At 41.2% G+C, this 27,903-nt stretch overlaps 1 protein-coding gene across 3 annotated transcripts in view; it reads left to right on the top strand.

The window, feature by feature from the left end:
• Positions 1–27,903, top strand: part of THADA (THADA armadillo repeat containing) — a 137,130-nt gene that overhangs the window by 84,736 nt on the left and 24,491 nt on the right. For all 3 annotated transcript variants that reach the window (XM_033144875.1, XM_033144874.1, XM_033144873.1), the window contains 2 exons: positions 12,897–13,012; positions 16,421–16,506. In XM_033144875.1, the coding sequence (XP_033000766.1) occupies positions 12,897–13,012; positions 16,421–16,506 (202 nt within the window). The remainder of the gene's footprint in view (positions 1–12,896; positions 13,013–16,420; positions 16,507–27,903) is intronic.

Genomic DNA, 27,903 nt, shown 5'->3' with positions numbered 1-27,903 from the left:
ACGGTATGATGGGCTAGGACCCCAGCTTTCATAATGATCTTTCTCCCCATTTACTTATGTATAGTATGCCTTTCAGGAAACAATGCAATAGGTACTGATTCCCTCTCCCTTCTCAGCAGCCTGAAAGCCATGTCTTAAACCAACTATAGTTTCCAAACTACCTTGCAGGCAGCTTAGTGTAAACTACAAAAATATAACCTATTAGTAAAATATAGGCAAGGCTCCCCCCCCCCAGCTGGAACTCACTGAAACTCAGTTCCGGCACCTCTCAGGTGAGTTCCAGCACCTCTCATTTGGGTTCTGGCACCTCTCAGTTGGCCACCATTGCCATTCTAAGATAATGAGGGAGGTGTTCATGGTCAGTTCTGGCGCCTCTTTTTCCAGAAAATAGCACTGAGATAGGGGAGCCAATTACCCACAGGGGATGACCATAGAACACTTGAATTTGGAGATCAGGGAGATAAATGTTAAGGCTTCTTCCCTGGATAGCCACATAGTCAACGAATATGGGTAGGGATTAGGAGGAAGAAGACTAAGGCAAGAAGACAACAGGTTCAGTGTTCTGGCATATACTGAATTTGAGTGTTTGAATACGCCCAAGCAAAAATATCAGGTGGTCAGTTTGAGTTGCAGGACTAGATGGAGAGAGGAATGTTTCAGAGGCAGGGTCAGTTCTAGGTTTTAGAGGGCCCATGGTGAGAGGCTGGAGAGCCTCCCTTGGGGTTACCTGGCAGCAGTGGTAGCAAAAGCACTCCAAGGCTGATGGAGAGCCGCCATGTACATTTCCTGCTTATGCCATAAGAATCCTTGACTTTGTGCCACACTAGTGCATTGTGGGACATTTAACTAGTGACTACTGAACTGTCAGCCATTGCAGGAAGACCCAGGGCAGGGGTTAGCGCTGGTATGGCCTTCTAAGTAGCTGCTGTAGGATTCCAGGTGCTCATGCTGGTGTGAAGTAGCGTCATTCATGTAGCACTGAAAATGGTGGCTTTTGAGAAGATTAGATAAATGGAGAAAGAAAGCAGGGGGGGGGGCAGGAACAGAACCTTTGAGGAACCCAATGGATAGCAGGAAGGTAGAGGAGAAGGAGCATTTTCTAATGAGTGAGTTGAAATGTAAGAAGGAAGCTTAAGTATGGAGGAACTGAGGAGCAGAGGATGATCAGTTTTATCTGAGGCAGCAAAAATGTCCAGGAGGAGAAGAGACCTTTCAGATTGGATCAATGGAAAGATTCAGTGAGGGAAATTTTAGTGGGTCGCAGAAGTCCAGACGCCAGCTTGTAACAGATTATTGGTTAGGAGAGAATGGAAATGGACTGTAGGAGAAGTGTTGAGGGGAATTCAATACTATATCAAGGCAGGATGAGTCAAGGGGATTCTTAGTGGGTTGAGGGGCAGGTTGGAGAAGGAAGGAAAGTGGGGGGGGGGAGTAGGCAGAAGAGATGGTTAAGTTTAGGGACAGTGGATAATAGGAGTTGCCAGTATCAACCATTTTAACAATATTCAGGAGGAGATAGCATCAAAGGGGTGAGTCTCAGTTTCTCGGTGGTTTTGTGAAACAGTTTGATTTACAAAAGTTTCTTCCACTTCAAAACAAATTTCAAAAGATGTACCAGTAAATATCTGGCTAAGCCTCTTTAACAATGCTTGTTGGTTTTTCCTCTATTTTTTTAAAAGAACAAAACAAATTTTTCACATCATTTATGTTGTAATCCTTTTATAGTAGAATAATTACTAATGAGAACCTAGTTGATAGTAGTTCTTTTTTAATGAGCTCATTATACTGAATAAATCCATTGGTAGTAATTGAATAAAATAAATACCGTTTTCATCTTCACTGCTGTTGTGGTTTAATAATTCCTCTAAATGAAAGGGGATTCTTAGTAGTAACAAGAAAGAAAATGTAACAATTTGTAAAATAAGCGGAAGAACTACTTAATTAGTCCACTGCCCTGTCTCTGACAGTTCAAGTACTGGATTCTTTAGAAATATTTTGTAGATGTTTTTCATGGGCAATTTAAAAGTTCACTCAAGATGATTATAATCTCCAGTCTTGACAAGCTGCCCTATATACATTTTATGCTGCTAGATCCAATCGGCCTAGTAACCAGTTTTTCCATTACCTTGGCTTAAGCTAAAATACACATGCTGTGGCCTTTGGCCAGTTTGCTTTTTAAAAAGATATTTAATAGTCTTTGGACAGGTCTCGGGGACCTTTACATGCTGTACAGCTGACATTCAGTGATGCACAGTGTTAAAACAGCTTTTAAAAAATGGTAATAAGTAAATATTGCTAGGCAAAGTGAATAAAATAGAGAAACAAATATCCATTCCCGAAGAATGCCTAAGCTTATAGCAGTGCAACACTTTAGAAAGGGAGTGTCCAGGTCTTTGTGAAATCTGCAGACATTTCTTCCTTTCTCAAACCCTGCTCATTATGGACTCACTATTTGTGCCCTGGTCATATTTCAGTGAGCATTCCTACCATTTGCTTGTCTGGATAATTAAATTCATAAGTGTCATTACTACTTTTGGTCCTTTGCCTTGCAAAGCCCTGCTGACTTTCAGGGTCTGTGGGCCTCCTGCAACTGTTGGATAAATGTACTCTATGAGGGTTTTTTTTGGGGGGGGGGTAGGCTGAATGCTTGGGCCACCTTCTAATTCCTGGATCCAGCAAGGATTCAATTGCTGAAATAGCCAGGCCAGCCTGGGTGATGGACCATTAGGAGAACAAAAGGAACGGTTGATGGGCCATTAAAAGAACCTAGTAAAGGGGGCTCTGTGCCAGATGGCAAATGGACCGGCCCCTCCTCCATCTCTTAGCAGGAGTTTTGAGGGCTGAGTTTGCTGTGATGTGACCTAGAGGGAGAAGCTGCAGACTGGAAAGGCAGAGAAAAAGCCATGTCTGGTGTCTGTCTGAATCCAATGCTGTGGCTATGGGAGAAACAAGACCCTTGTTTATGCTGTGAACCCCTTCATCTTAGGCTCAGGTTGTATATATGTGTAAATAAGCCATAGCCTATATCATAAAGACACCCCAGTCTCCGCTGTGCCTCATTTCCAAAAGGAAACACAGACCCTGGGTATGTGGTGGAATCTCACACCGGTTGTAGATTGGGGTGGTGTGCAACAGTACAGATCCTGTCTCCAGCCAGCAGTATGGATTGAATGGCAGTCCCCACAGAGTAAGTAAGAATGCTTACTTACAGGGATATTTAGGACGGATATAAAAGAATAATTAAAATGACATTTATGCGATACTGACTTTTTGTGAAGAGCAGAAGCTTTTGAAATCACCAGCTTCACTGTTTTGTAGAGGAAGGTACATGAGTTTCTTTTGATATTAATTAAATCTGTCTCAGTAATGTGGATGTTGCCTTTCTTTTGAAAGGGGTGTGGAATGTTCAGAGCTGGAATACTGACATATAGCTGCAGGGGAGTAACAGGGAGTGAACATCAGCTAGAAAAATTGTCATCCATTTTGTTCATTAGTATTATGAACAAGAATAACTCCTTCAGGCCTATGGGCATTTTCCTTATCCTGCTTCTCTGTGAAGCATTCAAGGTTGCAAACGTATGTACTAAAATTAAAACAAATCAATCCAATTCAAAACTAGACTAAATCCAATTCAAAACTAGACTAAAAGTGATCATATATGCACCATGAACTAGAACAGGACTGGATGTTGTGGACTGCAAGACCCATCATCCCTAACCATTGGCCCTACTTGCTTGCACTAATGGGAGTTGTAATCCACAGCATCTGGAAGCTACCATGTTGGTACTTTCTTCATAAAATTTGTGTATTTGAGGTGCATATAATTAGACTCAGAGCAAGAAACATTGTAAAAAGAGGGCCTCAGGGAATTATCACAGAACAACCAGAACATAAATGTGGGTGTCCCCATATACTTAGCTTATTAAATTGCTTCAAATGTTAATGAAATTTGTCAGTTATCTTGGTAACATTGTATGTCTCGGCCTACCATACCTGAAGGAGCGTCTCCACCCCCATCGTTCAACCCAGACACTGAGGTCCAGCTCCAAGGGCCTTCTGACAGTTCCCTCACTGTGAGAAGTGAGGTTACAGGGAACCAGGCAGAGGGCCTTCTCGGTTGTGGCACCCGCCCTGTGGAATGCCCTCCCAGCAGATGTCAAGGAAATAAACAACTATCTGACTTTTAGAAGACATCTGAAGGCAGCCCTGTTTAGGAAAGTTTTTAATATTTAATGCTGTATTGCAGGCTTCCTCAAACTGGGAGCCGCCCAGATGTTTATGGCCTACAACTCCCATGATCCCTAGCTAGCAGGACCAGTGGTCAGGAATGATGGGAATTGTAGTCTCAAAACATTTGGAGGGTCAAGTTTGAGGAAGCCTGTTTTATTGTATTTTTTATATTTTGTCGGAGCTGCCCAGAGTGGCTAGGGAGGCCCAGCCAGATGGGCAGGGTATAATAAATAGATGGATAGATAGATAGATAGATAGATAGATAGATAGATAGATGATGCATTAGCAAGAACATTGGAAGGCAGTAATTTTGATCCTGTTTCATGTTCATGGTGAATTCCAAAGCAAGTTGATGGGCTATGTTGTTGTTTATTAGATTTGTATAATAAACACACAGACCTCAGGGAGGTTTGCAACATACCGTAAACATAACATATTTTGAGACAGAAAGGTTCTGAGTTGTATCCAGCACAACAGACTTCAGCTTGTTGCATGGATTTCCTGCTTTTCCTCTTCTCCCCTGCAGCCCCTTGCTCACCCTCAGCATCTATTTCAGAGGGGTGGGAGACCCTCCGGAGGAGATTTTGCAGATGCACAGGGAGAGAAAGTCCCATTGCATTAACGGAACCAGGCACATGCAGCATTAGATACAGCCCTCTGTACAGAACATAAATATATTGTCATAATACGTTTTCTTATTATTTTTGATCTGCTTCATTGAAATTAAGAGTTTAGCAGCCTACGTCAATCCAAAATATCATATTTTTTTCTTAACACACCAATGTTAAAAAGTTTTGGAAAAAAAAATCTGCTCTAGGTAACAATATGCAACTTCTATGGTTAACTATAACTGTTCCAGAACTGTTCCATTAATTCTTTAAAAACAGATGTAAAGTCACTATGGGCACAATCCACTGGGAACCTTCTGCTGAGCTGTGCAGGAGTATGGCAGCAGTGCACGCGGTATAAAACTTGCAGGGATGTATGATTTCTTGAGTAGTTTTATAGTATGAAAAATTGCCTGTTTGGGAGACAGAGGCAAACACTCGTTTGTTAGACTGCTCAACATCTTGCAGCTACAGCCTGCATCATCTGTGGACATCCTCCATATAATACACATTCCAGCTCATAACTTGTTCAGCAGACTTCTCTGTTAACTGCCTTGTCCCTTTGGAATAGAAATGTTGCTGATTATGTATTACTTTTCTTATTTGATTTGGCAGCAGAATGTGAAGTGTACTATTTCATAGCTGATTTATAAAGGCTGATATTGTGAATGAATGTTATAGTACCTGGAGATCAAAGCAGTAAGATCATTATAATTAAATGTTTTTTCATTGCAACTTCCTTGCAGCTGCTCCTTTTCTTAGCTCCGTTTTTATTGTCCAAGATAAGCTTTTCTTTGAAGTTGGAAAAAGAGGAGTATTTGCGTCAAGTAGAAAACATGCACCTAAATATAAATAATAACGGCTGTGTGTCTGTTCTCATGACTATTTTCATACATAGTTTTTAAAATAAAATAAAATAGTGTATATAAACTATAGCCTGGTTTGCATGCCACTTTAAACCATAGCTTAACTATATTTTAAAGACAAGTGTGCAGTGTGCTAGTGCAAAGAGCGAAAATTGGGACAGCTTTGCTTTTTCCTGCCAGTAGCTAAGCAATGGTTTGGCTCAGTATTAAGTGCAAACCGGGGCTCGTGATTTGTTTCTCCAAACAAACCGCTAATGGTAAGACAGTAACAAACTTTGGGTACAGCTCATGGTTTGTTTGGAGAGAGACAAACCAAGAGCCCGAGAAATAACAACTGGTAATGCAGCAGCAGGAATGGAGGAGAAGCGAAGCAGCTGAAATTCCATTGTGCCAGAGTATGCTATGTATTTGCCTTTTAAACATAGCTAGGGTTCGCGATAGTTTTAAGCCAGGGTGGAGAGAAGGATTTGACTGGTGGGCCACATCCTGACCTTGGCCATTCCCAAGGGGCATTTTGACAGGTGGGTGCGACCACCAACCTGTCAGTCACCAGACACCACCATGACATCATGTGACCTAACTTCAGAGGGGCTTGCTGTATGAACCAAACAGTTGATCAACACTTACAGCAAACCCTGCTTGGGGCAGGGATCATAATGTCCCTTTTAAAATAAGTCTCTGGTGTGGCCACATAAATCTATTTGCATGCATCCTTAAAACTACAATGCGGGGGTTCTTTTAAGATAAGTTACCGGCTGCCTTGGGAGTTTGAGCGTTGTGGTAGAAATGTTTTCATTTTTTTAAAGAGATGCAGAAAAGGGAAACCCAATAACCAAGGTGGAGTATTTTTCTCTCCAAGAAAAAAATAAATGTTAAGATGACTAAAATGAATTCCCTGCTTCCAGTTCCCTGATGGTAAGTGAGCAGGGTTGAGTGAGCAATCCTTGGGTTTGGCTGCAGGAGTGACATTTGCTCCGTATCTTGCTGTCTCCCTTCCATCAAACTCAGGGCACTCACTCTGTGACAGCCTTTAAGGAGTTAATATCAGAACAGTACTGTAGGGGTTCAGTATCTAGCATTTGCGGCATGTTAGTGAAGCTGGATGCCTTACAAATGCAATCAGAGCCAGATTTACCGGTAGGTCAAACATCAGATGAACACAGATGAGGCAAAATCTGGGAGATGGTACCGGTAAAGTGGGCTTCTCTAAACCTTCAAGGTAACATACTTAAAACCATACACAGGAAATTAAGAATCCCAGAATTCTCACAAAACTCTGGGGGCATCCCAGAATTGCTGGAGGAATTGTGCGTGTACACGCATTTATGGTGGGAATGCCCTGTTCTGACTAAGCATTCTGCACATGAAGGCCAGACTGTTAACTCCTCTTTTCATTGCCAAGAATACCAGTTTTGGTTGATTTGGATTATCAAGATTATATCTGTTAAGAATCGTTAGCATGTAGGGGGTGGGGACCATCATGGAAATAATACCTTTAACTATTAACGTTTTCCTGTTGATTCCATCCATCTTTGCAATATCTAGAAAGTAGGTAGAATATATACCAAGTGACTTTAGTCCAGACTTGTGTTAGGAAGCTGTTTATCTGTAAATCTGTTTAGCTACACTGGCCCAGACCTTTCTCAAGAGGATTTCAAACACTGGAACTATTTTTGTGCTCCGTGTTTTGCGTAATGAGAACGATGTGCACAGAATTCGGGGGCCATTTTTAAAACCACAAATGAAGTTTTGTAATTAGCCGTGATTAGATGGATTGATTTTTTAATTTTTTTTAGCTACTTCTGGAAAGGCACATCCAAACGATTTCACTAAAAACCATGGTTCAGTGTTATAAAGCAAAGCAAAACAGCATAATGTATTACAACCAGACTTAATGTTTACTTCAAAGCCTAAGTGCAGCCCTCATTAAGGTTGTTCTTTTGATTATGCAGTTAGCCCTCGGATTGCCCTTACGTTTACCTTGGCTGAGGCGTTTGCAGTTAAATGCCACTGTGAAAATTACTGGAAAACATTAACATTAACATGTTATTGTAAGCTGACATGCTGAGCCTGATGGGAAGTAAAATGTATAAATAGCCTCGTTTGTATGCATGGGGTAAAAATCGGCTTAGTTCTAGCGACTGCTATCACTACATGGATCATTCATTTGTTGGGGCTTAAGTTTCTTTACGGGTTTTCTTCCTGTCTGTAAGTGTGCGTTTATAGTTTTTGAAGAAATGTCGCAATCGTGCAAGCAGATGAAACCTTGCATTGTCTAATATTTATTTGTTCACACAGTCTGTATCTGGCTCTGCAGTTTTCCAAACATTTCCCCAGCAAGCACCAGCAAAAACAATCCGATAAGATTATTCATTCTGTTCACAGAGGTAGGCTGGGCTGAAAAGGGCATCAGCTCTTGGCTGCAGAACCAACATCCATCCCAAATGCAACCCAGACTATAGCGTGCCGTACTCTATAAACAGGGTGCATCTCATCCCTCCCCCTTATTTGTCAATCTTATTTGTTTAAATGTGCCTTTTGGCATGAAGCACAGTAACTGGTCAGGTACTGAACACGAGCCAAAAGCAACCATTGAGATTTCTTAAGGGAAATGTTACTGGCTAGAGGCCCATGTTTGCCAACATCCCATCTCTAGCTGTTCCAGTCCCTGGTATCCAAAGAGGAAGGAGACTTCCTTATGCCTAAGGACATAAGAATTCAGCGTATCATAATACTTTAAATAAACACAACTGAGTCATCAGAATGCCTTCATGAATTTCGTTCTATTATGGAACCAGGTTGGTTGCCATATTTTTTAGTAAGTGCACACTAATTATTGCTGCTGTTTTGCAAACTACCCTGCTCCTGGGTTGCTGCATCAGGTTTCCACCTTCACCACTGCTGCATTTTTTCCAGCTTACTATTTGCACAGTGTTTTATTTCAGCTGCTGAAACATCTGTATTTTTTCAGGGAGTGCTGAAAATGTGCACTATAGAGTGATGTCAGTTTACTTTACTTTCAAGAACCGTTTAGCTGAACAATCAGAGTATTGTTTCCTTCTCCCAGCTAGGAATGCGAGTATTTTTATTGTATACTTGATTCTCCAAAACAGGCTTGAGGGCATATAAGCAGACATTTTATGACTCCAGGTTAGCTCGAGGGAAGGAAGGTTTAACCTTTTGAGTTCATGGAGAGACAAATACTTAAACCAGGAAACTTAAAAATTATCTGTATTTTGAAAGGCCATTTCTGTATGAAGGTCTCTTAGCAGGGGGGAAAGATTGCAGGTTTCCTTTTTTTAATGTCTTCGGCTCTGTGGCGCTTATATTAAAATTAAAAGGTCCCATCCGTGGATACTCTGAAACAGTTTATTGCTGCTTTCAGTGGCGTGTGTGGCGAAATTTTTCGTAGGGGAACAGTTAGAGCCAGAGGCACCAGCTTGCAAGGGCGATTTGGGGTGGGTGGGTGATGTCGTGCCCATGAGCATCGCCCCCTTCCCTAACCAGGGCAGAAGCTTCCCAGATGCTGGAGCTCTGCTGCCTCCTTCCTAAAGCTAGGTGGGCTTTGGGAAGGTGGTGGGGTGGGCTCTTGAACCCGATAGAGCAGGCATGGCCAAACTTGGCCCTCCAGCTGTTTTGGGACTACAGCTCCCATCATCCCATATAACAGGACCAGTGGTCAGGGATGATGGGAATTGTAGTCCCAAAACAGCTGGAGGGCCAAGTTTGGCCATGTCTGCGTTAGAGCATCGCACCTCTTTTCCTAAGCTGGGCAGAAGCTTCCCGGGGCTTGGAAAGGAACATTTAGGGGACTAGCCTAGTCCCCCTAGTCCAATGACGGCATGCCACTGGCTGCTTTTGTGAAATCAGATCTTTTGTTAGAAAATGTTCATTTAATAAATCCAGATGTGATTTTGCTGCATTTTGACTATTAAATGTGGTGGTGTGTTATCTGTGTTGACACACAATACCACTTTTTTTTTTTGGCATCGTATTGAATTAGGTTTGCCATGCTGGTCAAGTAGCATCAGCTGACAACTGCCTGTTCTTTGACCACTTCAAAATATTCCAAAAGTATTGCCATTTAGAGGGCAGCTTAACCTTCCTTATTAAAGGCATCTCCAGACACCGACACTCAGCAGTGCCAAAGGCCTGCCTGGCACCAAAATGAATATCTTTTTTGGCACCAGGTTAAAACTTACCTTGCCCTTGGGCATTTGATGGCATGTGATGGGTTACTATTACTGACCTCCTATGTCCTCTGTTGCAGATGTGCAAGTAACTAGGTATAGGATTGGACTTTAGTATTAGTGGTTTAAATCAAGTAGTTTAAATGAAGAAAAAGAAGTGCATGCTCGTGAATAGTTTGGGTTGGTTAAATTAAGCAAATATTCATGACAAAACTTCCATTTAAAACAGGCATAGGCAAACTTGGCCCTCCAGATGTTTTGAGATTACAACTCCCATCATCCCTGACCACTGGAGGGCCGAGTTTGCCTATGCCTGATTTAAAACATTTCCTTAGTAGCTACATTTCAGTTTATTAGACCTGGAGTGGATTAAACCTTGAAGAATAGCAATGTTTAACTTTTTATGAAGCAGTTTTCTTTGTGTCTTTGGTGTTTTACATTTAAATAGGTATTGAGCAGTATGAAGCCTTGAACCAGGTTGGTGTAAAAGGATATCCGTCTGCCTAGCAGCTGTTTTCATGTGCCTTAAGGTCCTCCGTGGAAACTTGCCTCTGGAATTCAGAAATAAAAATGGATGCACTCCTCTGTTTTTTGTGGCACGTTCTCTTTCCATGCCAAGTATCACTGCATGAGTGGCCCCTTCATACTTTATATGTTGCTGAAGGCTGTTCTCCTGCTAGTGTGTGCTGGTTTTCTAAATTGGAGGAAGGAGGTAGCCCCTGGTGTGAAAATAGATGTTGCAAAAATACGTGCCTCCGTTTTTATCACTGGAACAGAGGGAAAAGTTGGGGAAGTAGAGACCTGAGAACTGGTTCTTGTACATGGGAGAGAACTGGTTCTTGCAGCTCATGATACAATTTGAAAAATCCATAAGGGATTTCAGTTCCAGTGCATTGTTTGCTTTTTGTGTTATAACTGCCCTCGTGTCACCTTCTCTGGAAGCACAGTTGTTGGTGAATTTGCAGATATGTGCATCCTTGCGCATTATGTAAATTCCCAGTGGATCCAAGTAATGGCAAGCAGCATACCAGTATATATTTTGCCTCAGTTGTACAGGTACCAGCCTGTACCAATCGAAGGCCAATGGGTAGCAGATGATAAAGAGCGCCCTGTAACGCTTCCTAAAAGGCATTTTACTGAAGAAGCAGGTTTTGAGAATGGGTTTGAGGGAGCTGATTTTTGAATTACTGTTTGCTACAGAAGACTCACAAGGCAGCATGGCAGAAACACAGGATCTGATAGGAGGTAACAGTTTGTTTTAGATCCCTAAACTGTTATGCCATGGTCATAATTTCATAACAGAAATAAATCTTCAGAACAAACACGCGTCTTGGTTTATGTTTCCTTTTCCTATTTAATGTTCAGTGAACTAGGAAACCGGTTTGTGGGTTTTTTGTTGTTTAAAACTGTTCCTTCCTGGTAGTTTATCCATGTATGTTCACCATTTTCTCTTTCCAACTTTTGATGAGGAAACTACAAATCTCAGTTTCAGGGATGGTCTTGTTAGTGTTTTTAGAAAAATGATGCTGATGCAGCCTGGATGGCACAGCTGAAAGAAGGCACTGTTATTTTTCAAAAAGCCAAGCTGGAGCTTACGACGATTCACAAAAAACACATGTTCCTTTTCCAAGTAAGCTGAGCAAATAGGGTTTTTATTTACACATTCGTCAACAAGTTGTCATTTTAGTTATGTTAATTTTTTTTATTTTTTTTAAATGGTGCTTAGAATATATTTCTGTTTTGAAAGCCATAGCGCTGCATGACTTTGGGCTAGTACATGCCTACTATGTGACTGGGCTTTAGGAACTGGGCCTTGTGAACTTTGGGGATCTCTCCTATTCCCTGTACATTCTTGATAACCCCTTCTATTCCGGTTTGATATTAAATAAGAGGTTTGCCAGAACCAGATAAAACTCTAAATTCACCCGAGAACCTGGAGTTGCGGGGAGCAAATATTTGTAATCTGATTTGGAAACTTAAGCTGGTCCAAAAACGCAGCTGCCAGATTACTGGGGCCATTTGGAATTTATATAACCTCCGTTTTACAACAGTTACAGTAGTTGCCAGATAGTTTATAGGCCAACTGAAAATTATTTTTTATTCCAAAAATTATTATGTATCCTCTAGTCCTCCATAGTTGGGGTGAGATAAGACTCTGTGGCTATTGCATGAAATTTATTTTCTGAGCTATTACTATCAGTTTCTGCTTTTGCTTTTTGATATTTGTCGTGGAATTTATCATGGAATCCCAAAATCCGAAGGTTTGCCAGGATTTAAACAAGCGTTTTTGCCCTTTCATGTGTCATAGTCCTTTTTTAAAAAAAGTATCTCCCCCCCCCCCGACCTTCACATCTCTAGTGACATTTCATTTTCTTGGCATATATGTAACATTGTATAATAATTGGATGGTTTTGCTTAGAGAGAAGGTATCCTAATGAAAAATAATAAGGTCCCAGGTCCCATCCATTCAAAATGCAACATTGAAAACAAAACAAATTACAGTTGCAAGAATATGGGTCCTTAAACATCTCAAGTGTCCAAGACCAGGGTCGAAATTAAAATTTTTAATACCAAATAAATGTATTAATGTTATTAACTCCTGAGATTACTTGTTTTACATATGTGCAAGGATGCCTCTCATGGTAAATAAACATAGTGCATTTTTTGGTTTTGCATTATCTTGCTGTTGCTGTGCATATTGCATTAGTCAGTCTTCATAATTTTTCATGTTATGGAAAATAAAAGCTGGGTAAAAGTAGGGAGTTTGCTCAGTGAAATGAAGGCTGGTTGGAAGGCTGAATGCTGTGACTAAGGATGTATCTTCAGAGTTAATCCAGAGCCAACAAGCTCTTTCTGTACAAATTGTAGAGGGTCATTCTGCAGGTGGCTGGGTTCGATTCCCCGTAGACTTATTTTTTCATCACTGCCAAAAGCTAAGGAACTGGATATTTGGAAAATATTTTCACAGCAGTCTGCAACTTCTTTATTTTATTTTGATGTAGGTCTTTCACTTGCTGCAGTCCTATTTGGAGTCTAAACACAGGACTAATTCAGACTTTCTGCAAGGCCTGAGAAGCATCATAACTTGTATTGAAGCCAAACTGTGGTTGGCTAAGTGGTAGGTTAAAACTCTTTACCTATAAATGAATTTATCACAGGTTAATAATAGGTTGTAGGGTTGAAATCAATTTTTTTTGTATTCCCCCCTTCCCTCAGAAAATATGGAGAAAAGTGTTCTAGTCTAATATCGCTGTTTTGAAACATTTATTTTCTATTGCCATGTCAAAGAAGCTGAATCTTATTTTTGTGAATCAACTTAAAACAACAACATTCAAATACATGTACAAATGTCTATTTGGAGGAGTAATGATATATCCAGTGCTTTTTTGTGGGGGGACGCAGAGGGATGCATACCCCTAAACATTTTGTGAATCTTTGTACTTTTGTCCATTTACTATATTTATTTTTCCCAATTTGAACTATAAAATGGTGGGGGGTTTTGAGTCAAAATGAGAGTACCCCTAAACTTTTTTTTTTAAGCACTGGATATATCAGTACTTTAAAGTGGCAAATAGATTGAAATATTAATTAGTAAATAGATTTAAATATTAATTAGTAAAGCTGACACTGCCAATTATGGAGCATATTATTGGAATACCATGGATTAACTATGCTGGCAATAGCTGTTGGACACATTGCGCTGCAAAACGTTAACCTAAACTCATCTAAATGTTAATGGATACAGAAATGTGCAGCAGTAGCCTATGTATAGTCTGCTCCACGGGTTTTGTTTGTTAAATTTGCATACCGCCCTTCATCCACCTCATTTTCCGAAACCACTAGAGCAAGAAAACTCCAAGCATTGTACCGTACTAATCATCTATCCAGTGGTTCCCAATTGCTGGTCTGCAGAACCGAGGGGTTCCACATAACCCACCCAGGGAGTCCGTTACACCATTCACATAACAAAAACTACAGTAGAGAGATCAAAATTTTCAAAAGTAGGTGGTCCATGCCCTGGCTTTTGATTCTGTGATTTAGAACAACTCACAGTGTTCTCCCTGTTACCAAATTGACCACACATTCCTGTGCATGTCTGCTCAGAAGTAAGTCTTATTGTGTTGAGTGGCACTTCTTAGTAAGGGTTCATCCACCCTTCTGTTTGTCACATAATTTAATCCGTTTGCCCTCAAACCCGATTGAAGTTTGTTTCTATTGAGTAGTAAACAGGGTTTTCCTGCGGAAAGCAGTAGGACAACAAATAAAAACTTCTTGGACTTGTTCCTGGAAAACATGGGTGAAGTATGGATGATACCTAAGTGTGTGTAGAATTGCAGACTACAGAAGTATAACTAGCTGAACAGCTAGTTGTTGATTAAAATAGATCAATATTCAAGTAATCAATATTCATTCTACAGAGATATAATTTAATTGTGAACATAAACCAACTGTCTCTCACTCTTGTTAGGATTTAGAAACACACCGGTCTTGCTCAATAGAACAGGAGTTATCGGTACCTTTAATTTAGTAACTCAGAAAAGTATCTCAGTGACTTACTTAGAAGTAGATCTGTGTTTCATTAAGATCCATCACCCTTGCCAAAACACCAAAGGTGTAGTTTATGTGGTAATCATTATATTGGCCCCTGCATTCTCTTAAGTGTGTTACATGACTAATGATGTGTGAAAGTGATGTCAAACAATTAGGTCGTGTCAGTTGTTGATTTTATAATTACCAGGGATGTTTTCCCCTTTCCTTTAAAAATGTTTGTCTATTTAATAGGGAATAAGAAAGAACATCAGGAGCTATTATAATATGTATTCTGTTGCATTTTACAAACTTACGACAGATAAAATGCACCAGCCAACTAAAACATAAACACAAGGTCATCAGAATGACAAAAGTCACTATGTATATTTATTTATTTATTTATTTATTCATTGATGAGTTATGACTTAGTGCTTGTACATCAAGCAGTTGATGTCCTAGGTTTATTTAAACTTAATTTCAGGGTTTCTGTTGAATACTGACCTAGGTGGATTTATGATTAATGTACAAACATGTGTTTAATTTCTTGCTTAAGTTCCCTTCCACCCCCACCCAAGTACCTACCCTTAAATTGCCTCCAGGTGTCTTGGAGTTAAGTGTTTCCTCTTTGAGTTTCTGTGTTCTTAAGATTAGTTCATCAGTCCATGGAAAGTTGCCTGATTAAGGAATAGTTGGTGGTTCTTCATGGTCTCTTGAATTCTAGGGAAACGGTAGGGAGGTAGAAATCCTAATAATAATTGATTCCATAGAAACTTGGGGAAAGCTGCATATTGTATTGTATAACAGTTCAGACATTTAGGAGCCTCGATAAATTCTTTCTTGTAGATGTACAAGCCCCCAGACCCTGCATATACATTCTATTTCATGCACAGATTTGAGCCATCTGTTCCTATGAATATGCCTAGTATGAGGGAGGTTCCTAAATATATAGGGTATTTTGTGAGCAAAAGGACAATATTTGGAAACAGAATTTTTGTCACATTTTTGTACGAGGGCATATATACCTAGCCTAACTCTTGTCATCTCCTGAGGCCTTCTCCCAGTGATGAGGAATGAGTAGCTACTAAAGATAGGATATTTTTAGTGGTAGCACCACAGCCGTTGGATGCCCTCCCCAGAGAGGCTCTCCTGGCACCCACACTGTAATGTATTCAGTAGTCTGTGTTTGCCTGAGTTTGAATCTGGACTAAGGATTCTGAGTCCCTGTGTCCTGATTTGATACGTGATATCCAATCACAGAACATTTCAGGATTTGGGCCTCTGCCATTGGCCCTTAAACTCTGAGTCATGATTCGCAACTTGGAAGTTTAGATAGCCAATCACGTTGGGAGTGGGAGTGGCCCAGGCCTGCAGAATTGTATGTTGCTTTGCCCCTGTTGTCCAGTTCTGTTATTTCAATAAAGGTTCTTGCTATTATCACTGTGTCTTGCTTCGTGCGAACCCACCTGCACTTCACACACTCTGGTCTTTTTAGCACCAGGTGAAGACCTTTTTATTCTTTCACACTTTTAAGAAAGTGTTTGGTATTCCTAGGTCTATTAAACTGTTATCCACTGTTGTTTTTATTCTGGTTTTGTATTGTAGGGTTTAGATACTATTTTAGATTTTAGGTATTACTCTGTTTTATAATTTAATTCTTTGTTATAAACCACCCAGAGAACTTTGATGGTTGGGCAGGGTAAAAGAGGGAGAAGTAAGAAAATAAATAAAAGAAGTTTTATCTTTAATGGAACATGACTTGACTGTAGGAAGTAGTTTTGCTATAGGTTGTGTGGCTTTTTTCATTGTAACATTTGGTAGATCATCCTCGGATTATTTAGAAATGTAATGTAGAGATGTAGGCATTGGCTGGTTACATACATTTTATGTGAGCAGCACCTGACAGGAATTTAAGATCCCGTTAATGGGTTGTTGGTTTAAGGGGAAGTTTTAAAATATTTTAAAGCCATTTAACTTATGCCAATGACTTGGTTTCTAGGCAAAATCCTTGCTTGGTGACTAGATCGACGTATATCGATATACTTACTCTGCTGAATAATTACCTTGGGAAATCCAAAATAAAAGGTGAGTTTGAACTAATGTATCACTTTCTTGCCAGTAAGAGACCTGTACTCCAGGTGATATCAAGCTAAGCCATATTCTGTATAGACCTATTGAAATAAATTGACTTAATTTACTTTAGATGCATTGCAAACATGGGCCTGATCCAGCAAGTGGTTCTTACGTTCTTTGGTTATCATATTCTTAAAACTATTTTCAACCAATGTACTGGTTAATATGACATGGCAACTCAAACTATGACTTACTGATACAATGCAAGCTTCCAAGCTTCCAGAGAGATTCTTCCAGTTGCTTCGCTCTTCCCTTTTACTGCCGGGCTGAGCTGAGACAAGGTTTGGCCTAGCACAGAGCTTTCCAAACTGTGTGTCATGACACATTAGTGTGTTGGCTGCAGTGTGTAGGTGTGTTGCATGAACGCTTCCCACAATCCTCCCTGGGCTGGATAGGGGCTAGTTTAACCTGCAGTTTGCTAGCAAAACTGAATGAATGTTTCGCGAAATGATGCGTGTCTAAAAAGTGTGTCACCAACATGAAATGTTTGGAAAGCTCTGGCTTAGCATGTCATGTGAACATGTGCTTTTGCTTTTGCTCTCTCCTCACTTGCCACAAACCCTAGTGATGTGAGTCCAAAACAGTCTAAAACAGAAGAATGAGATTGCATGCATTTTTCATCAGTAATTCATGAATACCTTAACAAGTTGTACACAGGCATGCTATCATTAACAGTGGCGTTCAGTCTTTTTCTTATCTAAGACAAATATATTTTCCAGTTTTCATTGTTAATTAGAATACATGGTTCTTATAACTTCATTTTCTGCCAAATGCAGTAAATACGTTTCAGCTGTATTTCTGTTTTGCTTTAACCCCAAATATGTTTTTTTGTGACCTATTGCTGAAAATGGTAGTGAACTGTTTATTTAAATGATAAGCCGGTCGTAAGTTGTAGATCATTTTAATAATGTATTTGTGTCATACTTGCTCTTTAAAAAAAGTTGAATATTCCTTAAAGAAGTATTCTCACAGTCATAAAAACTAAGAACAGCCATGAAAAATAGCTTAAAATGCTGGTATATGTGCACACTAATAAAAACTAAGGGGCAGAAACAAATATCAGAGCTGATGCTGATGTAATGTTAACTTACTTAAATCTCTGGGAAGTATGATCAAAATTAATTAAGAGTATACAGTGGTACCTCGGGTTAAGAACTTAATTCATTCTGGAGGTCTGTTCTTAACCTAAAACTGTTCTTAACCTGAGTTACCACTTTAGCTAATGGGGCCTCTTGCTGCTGCCGCCGCACGATTTTTGTTCTCATCCTGAAGCAAAGTTCTTAACCCAAGGTACTATTTCTGGGTTAGCGGAGTCCGTAACCTGAAGCGTCTGTAACCCGAGGTACCACTGTAGAAACATTGGCAGAAAATATACACTTGCCAAGGTCTTGGTTTTGAGGCCCATGTTGAGCAAAAGATTCCTGCATTGCAAAGAAGAAGAAGAAGAAGAAGAGTTTGGATTTGATATCCCGCTTTTCACTACCCGAAGGAGTCTCAAAGCGGCTAACATTCTCCTTTCCCTTCCTCCCCCACAACAAACACTCTGTGAGGTGAGTGGGGCTGAGAGACTTCAGAGAAGTGTGACTAGCCCAAGGTCACCCAGCAGCTGCATGTGGAGGAGTGGAGACACGAACCCGGTTCCCCAGATAACGAGTCTACCGCTCTTAACCACTACACCACACTGACCACTAGTCCTGCTAGCTAGGGATCATGGGAGTTGTAGGCCGAAAACATCTGGAGGGCCGAGGTTGAGGAAGCCTGGACTAGATGATCGCCGTGATCCCTTCCAACTCTATGATTATATGATCTAATCTGACTACATTTAACAAAATTCATCTGAATATGTTTTTTATTATATCATACATTTTCTGTGCAGGTGGGTATGGTCAGTTTTTAGTGCAGGAGGCCAACTCTCCAACTCTTCGTGGGTAGAGAAGGAGGATGGGTTTTGTTTTTTAATCATTACTTTAAAGTGGTGACTGTTGCTGTCATGTCTGAGAGCAAAATGTACATCTTAAGTAAATTTAAACAGCTTCCTCTTTCGACTCTCACTCCATTGTAATGATTTTTTTTCCATTTTCACCATTGCCTTTCAAAGGTGAGGGATGTACAAAACAAGCTCTCAGCTTCTCATTTTATCCCATGTATGGCATAGCCTCTCCCCACCCCACCCCCCACTTTTATGTGGTTTTGAACAAGATGAAGCAGCCGCCATGTTGTAAAAAGCTGTGGCCTCTTTCTTAGCTGAATATTCCATGCCTCCCACCAGTTCCCTGGTCAGCGAAGAGAATCCTTGCACATGAGGTGCTTGTATACAGTGCACCTCAATGTGTGTGGTTTGGGAGGGTCAGTGGATTGTGGTGCTATTCAAAGTAGCTTTAGAAGAGAACCAGAATGAGGCACTTCATGGCCAAACTAGACACTGCATGCGAGATCTCCTGACATCTTTTTTTCCTCCCTTAACGCTTAAAAGCAGTTGCAGGAAGGAGAGTTAAATTAGATTGAGCAAACAGTGCTGGGAAGATGTGTTGGCCCCCTTCCGCATTTTCCTAATCAAAACCTCCTTCACCAGAATCTTCAAGGGAAAAGAAGGGTTACCTTTATGCACTTCCTGGAAGTTAATAACAGCTTTGAGGGGGCAATATTTTTTTGGGGGGGGAGAAATGTTTCATTGTTAAGATAAAATACTGACCAGACACAGACAGGTGGTCTGGGGAGAGGCTAAATCTGTCTGTTTGAATTCAGATTGTTTTCCCTCCAGCTTCTCATTCTTTGTTATGGTTGGAGTATTTAAATACCATCTGATACACAACGAAGTATGATTGTAATTTGGTATACTGGTTGGCTGTTGTTATTTCATTCTGCAGGTCTGTATTACTTTTCTTCTGCCTCCCCCCTCAGTTACTTACCTGTTGTTGTTTTGTGGGTGCCTACACACTTTTGTATGCAACATACAAAATACAAGATAAGCAACAATTGAGAGGACAATTTTGATTTGAAAAATAACGCTGGGACGCTAGGGTTAAATCAGTGCCATGGCCCCAAACCAATTTGGACCCTTATTGGTTCCCCTTAAACTTTGAAATAGACATCAAGAAAGCCAATTGTGGAACGCTCACATCTTATTTAGTTTGGTTTCACACACCTTTGTAAAAGCAGTCAGCAAGGGAAGAAGACGAGGTGGAGAAAATGCTGTAGCCCAGGGGTTGCCAACATATTTTTTTTACTAGTGGGCATATTCTAAATTTTGAGAAAGTGCTGAGAGCTCATCACAAAATGAACTGGGTGTGGCATAACACACAACTGGAGAGACAACCACTGCTGACAATCTTATGCTTGCCATGGGAAGTCTGCTAAGTCTTGCTGTTTCTGTCTAAGCAGCAACAGAAAGCATTCCTCAATACCAGGAAAAATATACAAGGAAGCCATGCCACTCTCATTTCATCGAAATCACTTAAAAGGTACCTGTACATTTTGCCCCACAATTTTATCTATAGGAAAGCTAGAGGCTTCCTTTTTTAATATTTAATGGAAGCTCAGAGTCTGGGGCACCTGCCTAGGTGCACCACTGAAAGCCTTTACAGTGGTGCTATTGCCAAAAACTTGCATATATTCCCTTCCTTACAGCTAGCACAGCAATTTTGAGGGCTGTGACACTAACCCCCTGTTGCTTAGGGTGAGGGGGTGCATCTGCCAATCTTTGCTCAAGGATCTTCTTCCCCCACCTATAACTTCACAGCTACTTTCTAAATTCCCTGTGCCCCATACTTGGAGAACCACAACTTTAATCTACTTTGCCATCTTTTCTCTCTGTGTGGAGTTTCCTCCGCTTGGATCCTCTTTAAAGAAAACCGAACATCTAGCAGCTTCTTCCTTAATGGGAGTTTCCTCTCTCCAGTCTCATGTTTAAGCCCCTCTAGCCTTTTGGCTCCAAAGAACAGATTTGGAACGCAAAGTGGAGAATGTTCTATCCCAAGCACCCACACACTCTTGGCTACTTAAAAAAAAGGGGGGGGAGACAGCCGGAGTATATATTTCATCTCTTTTTATAACCGTACCCATTTTTATATAGTGATATAATAGCAAGTACTGTATAACTGCTGAGCCTTCTAGGTTGAACTCCTTTGGGAGTAGATGACAGCGGGCAGATTATTTAAAAACAAAGAATCATCCCCTGTGGTCAGTGAATCCAGCTGGTCGGAGTTCTCTGTCAGTTGATATTGAACATAACACATCAGTGTATTTTTACACGGAATCATGTGTGCGCTTCTAATCTTTAAGTTGGTCAGGCCTTTGGAAGTTTGTGGCGCAATTTGAGCTAACTTCTGTTAATTTGGCAGTACGAAGTTGACTAGGTTTGTGGGCAGTGACCATTTTTACGTTAGTTTGAGCATTTCATTCCTAATGCCAGGCACTGCTTGTTTTTACAGATGTTGAGCATGACTAGCAGGTTATGACATTGCTGCTTTTCCCATCCTGCAAAGCACATGTTTTTAGAACATGAGTGGCCATCTTCTAAGTGCCACAGGCAGTTAAAGCCTGTGGCTTCCTGCACAGCAGCAGGAAGACCAGATCGTGGCATGGAGCATATGTACACATCAGCAGCTTAAAATGCTAGGTTATTTCCATTAGTGCATTTCAAGTCACATTTTTACATTGCTGTACACAATGTGGGCAGGGGGGGGGGAGGGTGTCTTCACCCAACGCCCATTGCCCAATTTGCTTCCTCACACCTGCAACCAGACTCCTGTCTCAAATGTACACACCTCAGCTTAACCATGACTTATGTTTTCAAATTGGGTGGAAGCCGGTTTGAGGGAAAGCGGGTCAAACAGAAGTATTTCTCGTTAAGCAGCAGGAAACACATGGATTGTGGCTAACACCATGTTTGTTTAATGATCGATTGATTTAATGCATCTTTATACCACCTTTTCCTACAAGGAACTCGGGTTGGGGTGCATGGTTCTCTCCCCAACCCCGTTTAATCCCCCAAACAACCTTGTGAGACAGGTTAGGCTGAGGGGCAGTGATTGGCCCAAGATTACCCACCCAGTGACCTTCATGGCCAACTGGGCATTTGAACTCCACAGTCTCCCAGTTCCTAGTCCAACACTACACCATGTGTTTGGCTGTGAGAGTACACTGGAGCTGGAATAAACAGTAATGTGCACACAGCCACAGAGTTGAGCAAACATTCTTGCCTGCCTTTCCCATGCTATCAGTCCTCTTGCCCATGGGGGCTTCTGTAAAGCAGAGGTGGGCAGACTTCAAGCTTTATATTTTACTGGAACCTCGAGATCCACCAGTTAGGGCCTAGGTGCAAAAGACATAGAATTAAAGAACAGTACATTCTGAGCAAAGCAATTTGTTTCCAGTGCCAGAATGAACTGAGCTGCTCACTGTCCTTTTGAACACAAGTCCATTTCTGGTTACCCCAAGCTTTTTTTAAAAAAAAAAAAAAAAATCAGCAGCCTCATTTAGGTGGGAAATCTCATTTTGTTGTTGCTACTGGTAGGCAACAAGGAGTTGGGAAGCCTTGCTGGTATATTGGAAATCACTCAGTGATTTACTAGTGGATTCCAATATGCTTTCTCCCCACCTTGCATCCATTTTCATCCATCTGTCTCGAGAGACGGTGGAAGAGTGTGCCATCGGGGGTAAAGTCAAACTGTTGGAGAGTTACAGCACTTGTCGAAGCTGCAGAGATCAATATGGAAGAGACATGTTTTGTTGCAGCTGGGGCAGATGAAGGCTGGTTTCGCTGTTGCAGATGCACCATGGCATTTCTTCACTCTGCTGTAGAACACATGAGATGGGCACTTCTTCATCCTCTGAGCTTTATTTTGTCACTTGCTTACCAGATGGCATTCTAATTCCACCACTGCATTTGAATGTGCACGGCTTAAATTCAGCCAAAAATGTGAAACATTAAGCAGCTGTTGCTGTGCAGATGAAATATGGTTCACTTACTTCAGGGTCATCTGTATTTCCTAAATGGCTAAAGAGACTTTTTAATTTTAAAATGTCTCTGTTTTGTTGAAGGAGGAGAGATGGTAGATTAAAAACAAACCCAAGTTCTAACATCAAAGCATTTATTTCTTTTTTGTAGAAAACGTTTAATTGCCATATATTAAAAATAACTAGGCACAAATATCTTAGTTTAATATCAAAGCTCATGTAAGTACTTTGGATCTAAGTAGAGGATAGTATTTCTCAGCTCTTGATAACAAAGATGGCTTGCATTCCTGTGCAGTCCCAGTGAATTTTTGCTTGAAAAAAGCATATCATTTTAAGTGCATGTAAATGTCACACTTTAAACAACTGCACTGTACTAAAATAGGCTATTGCATTTTTTTCATGCGTGGTTTATCAACATCTTGTTTTATTGATTCTGAGCTTTATTTTAATAAGAATGATAGAAGTAAAACGAAAATCTGCTCTTATGGCTCATGTCAAGGACAGTGAAGTTAATAAGCTATTAGGTCTGAATGCCTGTGGACTTGCAGCACAGCTGGGGAGATATTGGAATGCTTTGGAAACCTGGGGGTTTGCAGAAGTAAATACCTACTAAGGAAAAACTCCGACTGTTGTGTACAACAGAAATATAAAATACATCTTGCTGAGAATTGAGCATGCTTGGTAGCTGCTGAATGTTGACCATCAGTTGAAGATGCAATGTCCTATTGAAGTGCCCTACAGCTTATAACAGATTTCCCTGACCTGGTGTCTTTGAGGTGTTGTTGGATTCCAACTCCCATCAGCCCCAGTCAACGTGACCAGTATTTGGGGATAACAGGAGTTGTGGTTATTATTCCATAAAATGACTGGGTCACATTTCAGGAATGTTCTTCTTAAATAAAAATGTCTTCAATAGCCACTTAAGTCAGTGAAATTCTATTCAATATTGATTGAAAGCAGAACTCCAACGTATAGTTAGCAGAGTAAAAACACGTTGCAGGATTCCCCAAAAATAGAATAGATACAAGAAACCTATTGGAATGCCTGTTGTTTTTGTCCATGGACTTTTCTTGGCAGGGATACTGGAGTGGCTTGCCGGTTCCTGCTCCAGGTGGATCACGTTTAGTCAAAACTCTCCACTATGACCTGTCCGTCTTGGGTGGCCCTGCCCGCCATAGCTCATAGCTTCTCTGAGTTATTCGAGCCCCTTCACCATGACAAGGCAGTGATCCATGAAGGATCCACCCTCTTAATGAGGGTGAAAGAGGAGAGCACAAAATAGGGTCTGAAGCTCAACATCAAAAAAACAACAACAAAAAACGAAGATCATGGCCACTAGTCCCATCACCTCCTAGCAAATAGAAGGGGAAGAAATGGAGGCAGTGAGAGACTTTATTTTCTTGGGCTCTATGATCGCTGTGGATGGTGACAGCAGTCACGAAATTAAAAGATGCCTGCTTCTTGGGAGAAAAGCAATGACAAACCTAGGCAGCATCTTGAAAAGCAGAGACATCACCTTGCCGACAAAGGTCCGCATAGTTAAAGCTATGGTTTTCCCATTCGTGGTGTATGGAAGTGAGAGCTGGACCATAAAGAAGGCTGATCGCCGAAGAATTTATGGTTTTGAATTATGGTGCTGGAGGAGACTCTTGAGAGTCCCATGGACTGCAGGAAGATCAAACCTATCCATTCTGAAGGAAATCAGGCCTGAGTGCTCACTAGAAGGACAGATCTTGAAGCTGAGGCTCCAATACTTTGGCCACTTCATGAGAAGGGAAGACTCCCTGGAAAAGACCCTGATGTTGGGAAAGATGGAGGGCACAAGGAGAAGGGGGCGACAGAGGATGAGATGGTTGGACTGTGTTCTCAAAGCTACCAACATGAGTGACCAAACTGTGGGAGATAGTGGAAGACAGGAGTGCCTGGCGTGCTCTGGTCCATGGAGTCACGAAGAGTCGGACACGACTAAATGACTAAACAACGACAACATTGGAATGCCAGAAACAAAGGGCCGTCTGGTTCACCATCCTGTCTTCAACAATAGTCATCCTGATGATTTAATCCTCAGTTCTTGATTTTAAGTTTAATGACTCTGCATCATTTTTGTTAAGATGCTAGCCAGTGATCAGCCTCCAGGTGGAAGAAGCATAGCTATGTTTTGAAGCAACACTGTTTTTTTCTGGGCAGAATATACCTTCTGGTCATGCCCAAAGTATCAATGTGTATAATTCCCATCCTACCTTTAAGATTTTTTTATCTTTCTTCCTATTCCTATTTCATCTTTCTTCATCTTGGTATAGAGAAAATGTTCAACAGCCAGTGCTTCTAGCAGCATAGTTTTGTCTGTAAACAGAAGTGCCTCTTTAATTCACCTTAAGTTACAGAGCCAGACATTTACTTTAGAAATTAATATGTGTATTGGTTTAATAAAAGTTATAGCATTTGCCAAGGAAAAGAGTTTGTTTTAAGTTAGGCAGAAGTAAATAGAAGTAGGGAAAGGTTTTTTCATCAGGGGTAGAAGTGCAGAGATTATTTACTCATTTGTAATGGGATTTTTGTTTTTCTGGGAAAGACATTTTTGAGAAAATGTTGAGTATAAGGGAAAGTCAGAAATGTTTGGCTGTGGCTTGAGATGCTACAAACATATGGAAACAGCACCCCAGAGGTCTGAGAAAACATTTGTGTTTGCATAGTCTCCTCTTCCCCAACTAAATAGATGACCACTGGGAGCTCAAACGGTGAAGTAGTTGTGTAAATCAGAGCCTAAAACACACATATGAGCTGCTGGATGCTGGTATTCCTCATTTGCTGCCTCCAGCAGCCTTCTGAACATGTGTTTTGGACAATCCACATCTGGACTGCCCAGTTTAGGAGTTTCCAGTCTCCTGTTCATTCACAGCAGCCACACAAAGGCTATAAGACATCTTATACAAGACACTTTGCAGTGATTGTACATTGTCAAATTAGAACAATGATTGTATCAACTGATTTAGAGTATGGAGGGGGGGATCTGATTCTGGAACACAAGTCTACCAAATTCACACTTAAGAAACCTGAGGAGCTGAAAGAACAAAAATGGACAGATCCTCCCATCCCTAGTGCAGAGGCAATGTTGTAGAGTGGTTAGAGCAGGGGTCAGCAAACTTTTTCAGCAGGGGACCGGTCCACTGTCCCTCAGACCTTGTGGGGGGGCCGGTCTATATTTTGGGGGGAGAAATGAATGAATTCCTATGCCACACAAGTAACCCAGAGATGCATTTTAAATAAATGTGTCCTTTTATTGAGTAAAAACATGCTGATTCTTGGACCATCCATGGGCCATATTGAGAAGACGATTGGGCCGCATCCGGCCCCCAGGCCTTAGTTTGCCTATCCATGGATTAGAGTGTTGGACTAGGAAGGTTCAAATCTTCACTCAGCCCTAAAGCTTCCTGTGTGACCTTGGACCTGCCACCATCTCTGCCTAACCTAACTTACAGGGTGGTTGTGAAGATAAAATGGAAAGGGGGAAACCTTTATGTTCCGCTTTGACCTTGGAGAAAAGGTGTGGTATGAATGGATCACAGCTGTCCATGGAGGCACAGGTCAGTTCTGTGTCCAGGGCAGCTGTCTACTAGCTCCATCTGGTACACAGGCTGAGACCCTACCTACCCGCAGACTGTCTCGCCAGAGGGGTGCACGCTCGAGTTATCTCCCACTTGGACTATTGCAATGCACTCTAAGTGGGTCTACCTTTGAAGGTGACCCAGAAGCTACAACTAATCCAGAATGTGGCAGCTAGACTGGTGACTGGGAGTGGCCACCAAGACCATATAATGCTGGTCCTGAAAGACCTACATTGGCTCCCAGTACGTTTCCGAGCACAATTCAAAGTGTTGGTGCTAACCTTAAAAGCCCTAAACGGCCTTGGCCCAGTATACCTGAAGGAGCATCTCCACCCCCATCGTTCAGCCCAGACACTGAGGTCCAGCTCCAAGGACCTTCTGGCAGTTCCCTCACTGCGAAAAGTGAGGTTACAGGGAACCAGGCAGAGGGCCTTCTCAATAGTGGTGCCCGCCCTGTGGAATGCCCTTCCATCAGATGTCAAGGAAATAAACAACTATCCGTCTTTTAGAAGACATCTGAAGGCAGCTCTGTTTAAGGAAGTTTTAAATGTTGGATGTTTTATCATGTTTTTAATATTGTATTGGGAGCCGCCCAGAGTGACTGGGGAAACCCAGCCAGATGGGCAGGTTATAAATAAATAAATGATGATGGTGGTGTTATAAATTCCACCTTAAGTACCTCCTTGTAGATAGGTCAAATGGCTAAGTTCCTCTCGGAAATACTAAGAAATAGAAACCTACGTGCTCTGGATAAAACATAGCGACCACCTTGGAACCCTTTCCAAGAATTGTGGAATTGGAAGGGACCCTCATGGTCATCTAATCCAACCCCCTGCAATAAATGAAATAAAATGTTGTTGTTGTTCAGTCGTTCAGTCGTGTCCAACTCTTCGTGACCCCATGGACCAGAGCACGCCAGGCACGCCTATCCTTCACTGCCTCCCGCAGTCTGGTCAGACTCATGCCAGTCGCTTTGAGAACACTGTCCAACCATCTCATCCTCTGTCGTCCCCTTCTCCTTGTGCCCTCCATCTTTCCCAACATCAGGGTCTTTTCCAGGGAGTCTTCCCTTCTCATGAGGTGGCCAAAGTACTGGAGCCTCAGCTTCAGGATCTGTCCTTCCAGTGAGCACTCAGGGCTGATTTCTTTAAGAATGGATAGGTTTGAGTCTCCTCCAGCACCATAATTCAAAAGCATCAATTCTTCGGCGATCAGCCTTCTTTATGGTCCAGCTCTCACTTCCGTACATTACTACTTGGATAGCCATAACAATTAAAATGGCTATGTTTAATTGTTGACGCTTACAGTTCCCCATTTGTGCACAGATGTGAAATGCTTCTCCTACATGCAAAACAATTCGGGGTTTTCCCCTTTCCCTGTATTCATTACCCTGAAGAAACTATGTAACACTTTCATGTTTGCAAAAACGTGGGGGAGACCCTTAGATTCTACTTATTAGTGTTTTAGCTACCAATGTCAAAAATTTTAATATGTTACTTAAATATCCAAAATAATTATTGAACTTAAAACTTGAGTAATTCTGAAGAAATATTTCTCATTTTCGAAACATTAGTAATATGAAGCTTGGGGAAATGTCTCTCAAAATTGAACATACGTTCTGTTGTTAAATCATGTGCGCTTGTTATGTCATATGAAGCAAGTAAAATATTTCACTGCTTAAATGTGCTCAAGTTTGATTGGCTTATGCTCCAAGTTTTATGAGTAATAACCAAAGACAACCTTTCCTTTTTCACTCCTCACCCCACCACCCTTTCTTATTCGATTC

This window comes from Lacerta agilis, chromosome 3 (assembly GCF_009819535.1).
Source record: "Lacerta agilis isolate rLacAgi1 chromosome 3, rLacAgi1.pri, whole genome shotgun sequence".
In the NCBI taxonomy this organism is placed as follows: domain Eukaryota; kingdom Metazoa; phylum Chordata; class Lepidosauria; order Squamata; family Lacertidae; genus Lacerta; species Lacerta agilis.
Note: the sequence above shows the minus strand (reverse complement) of the source record. Positions and strands in the feature narration are given on the sequence as shown.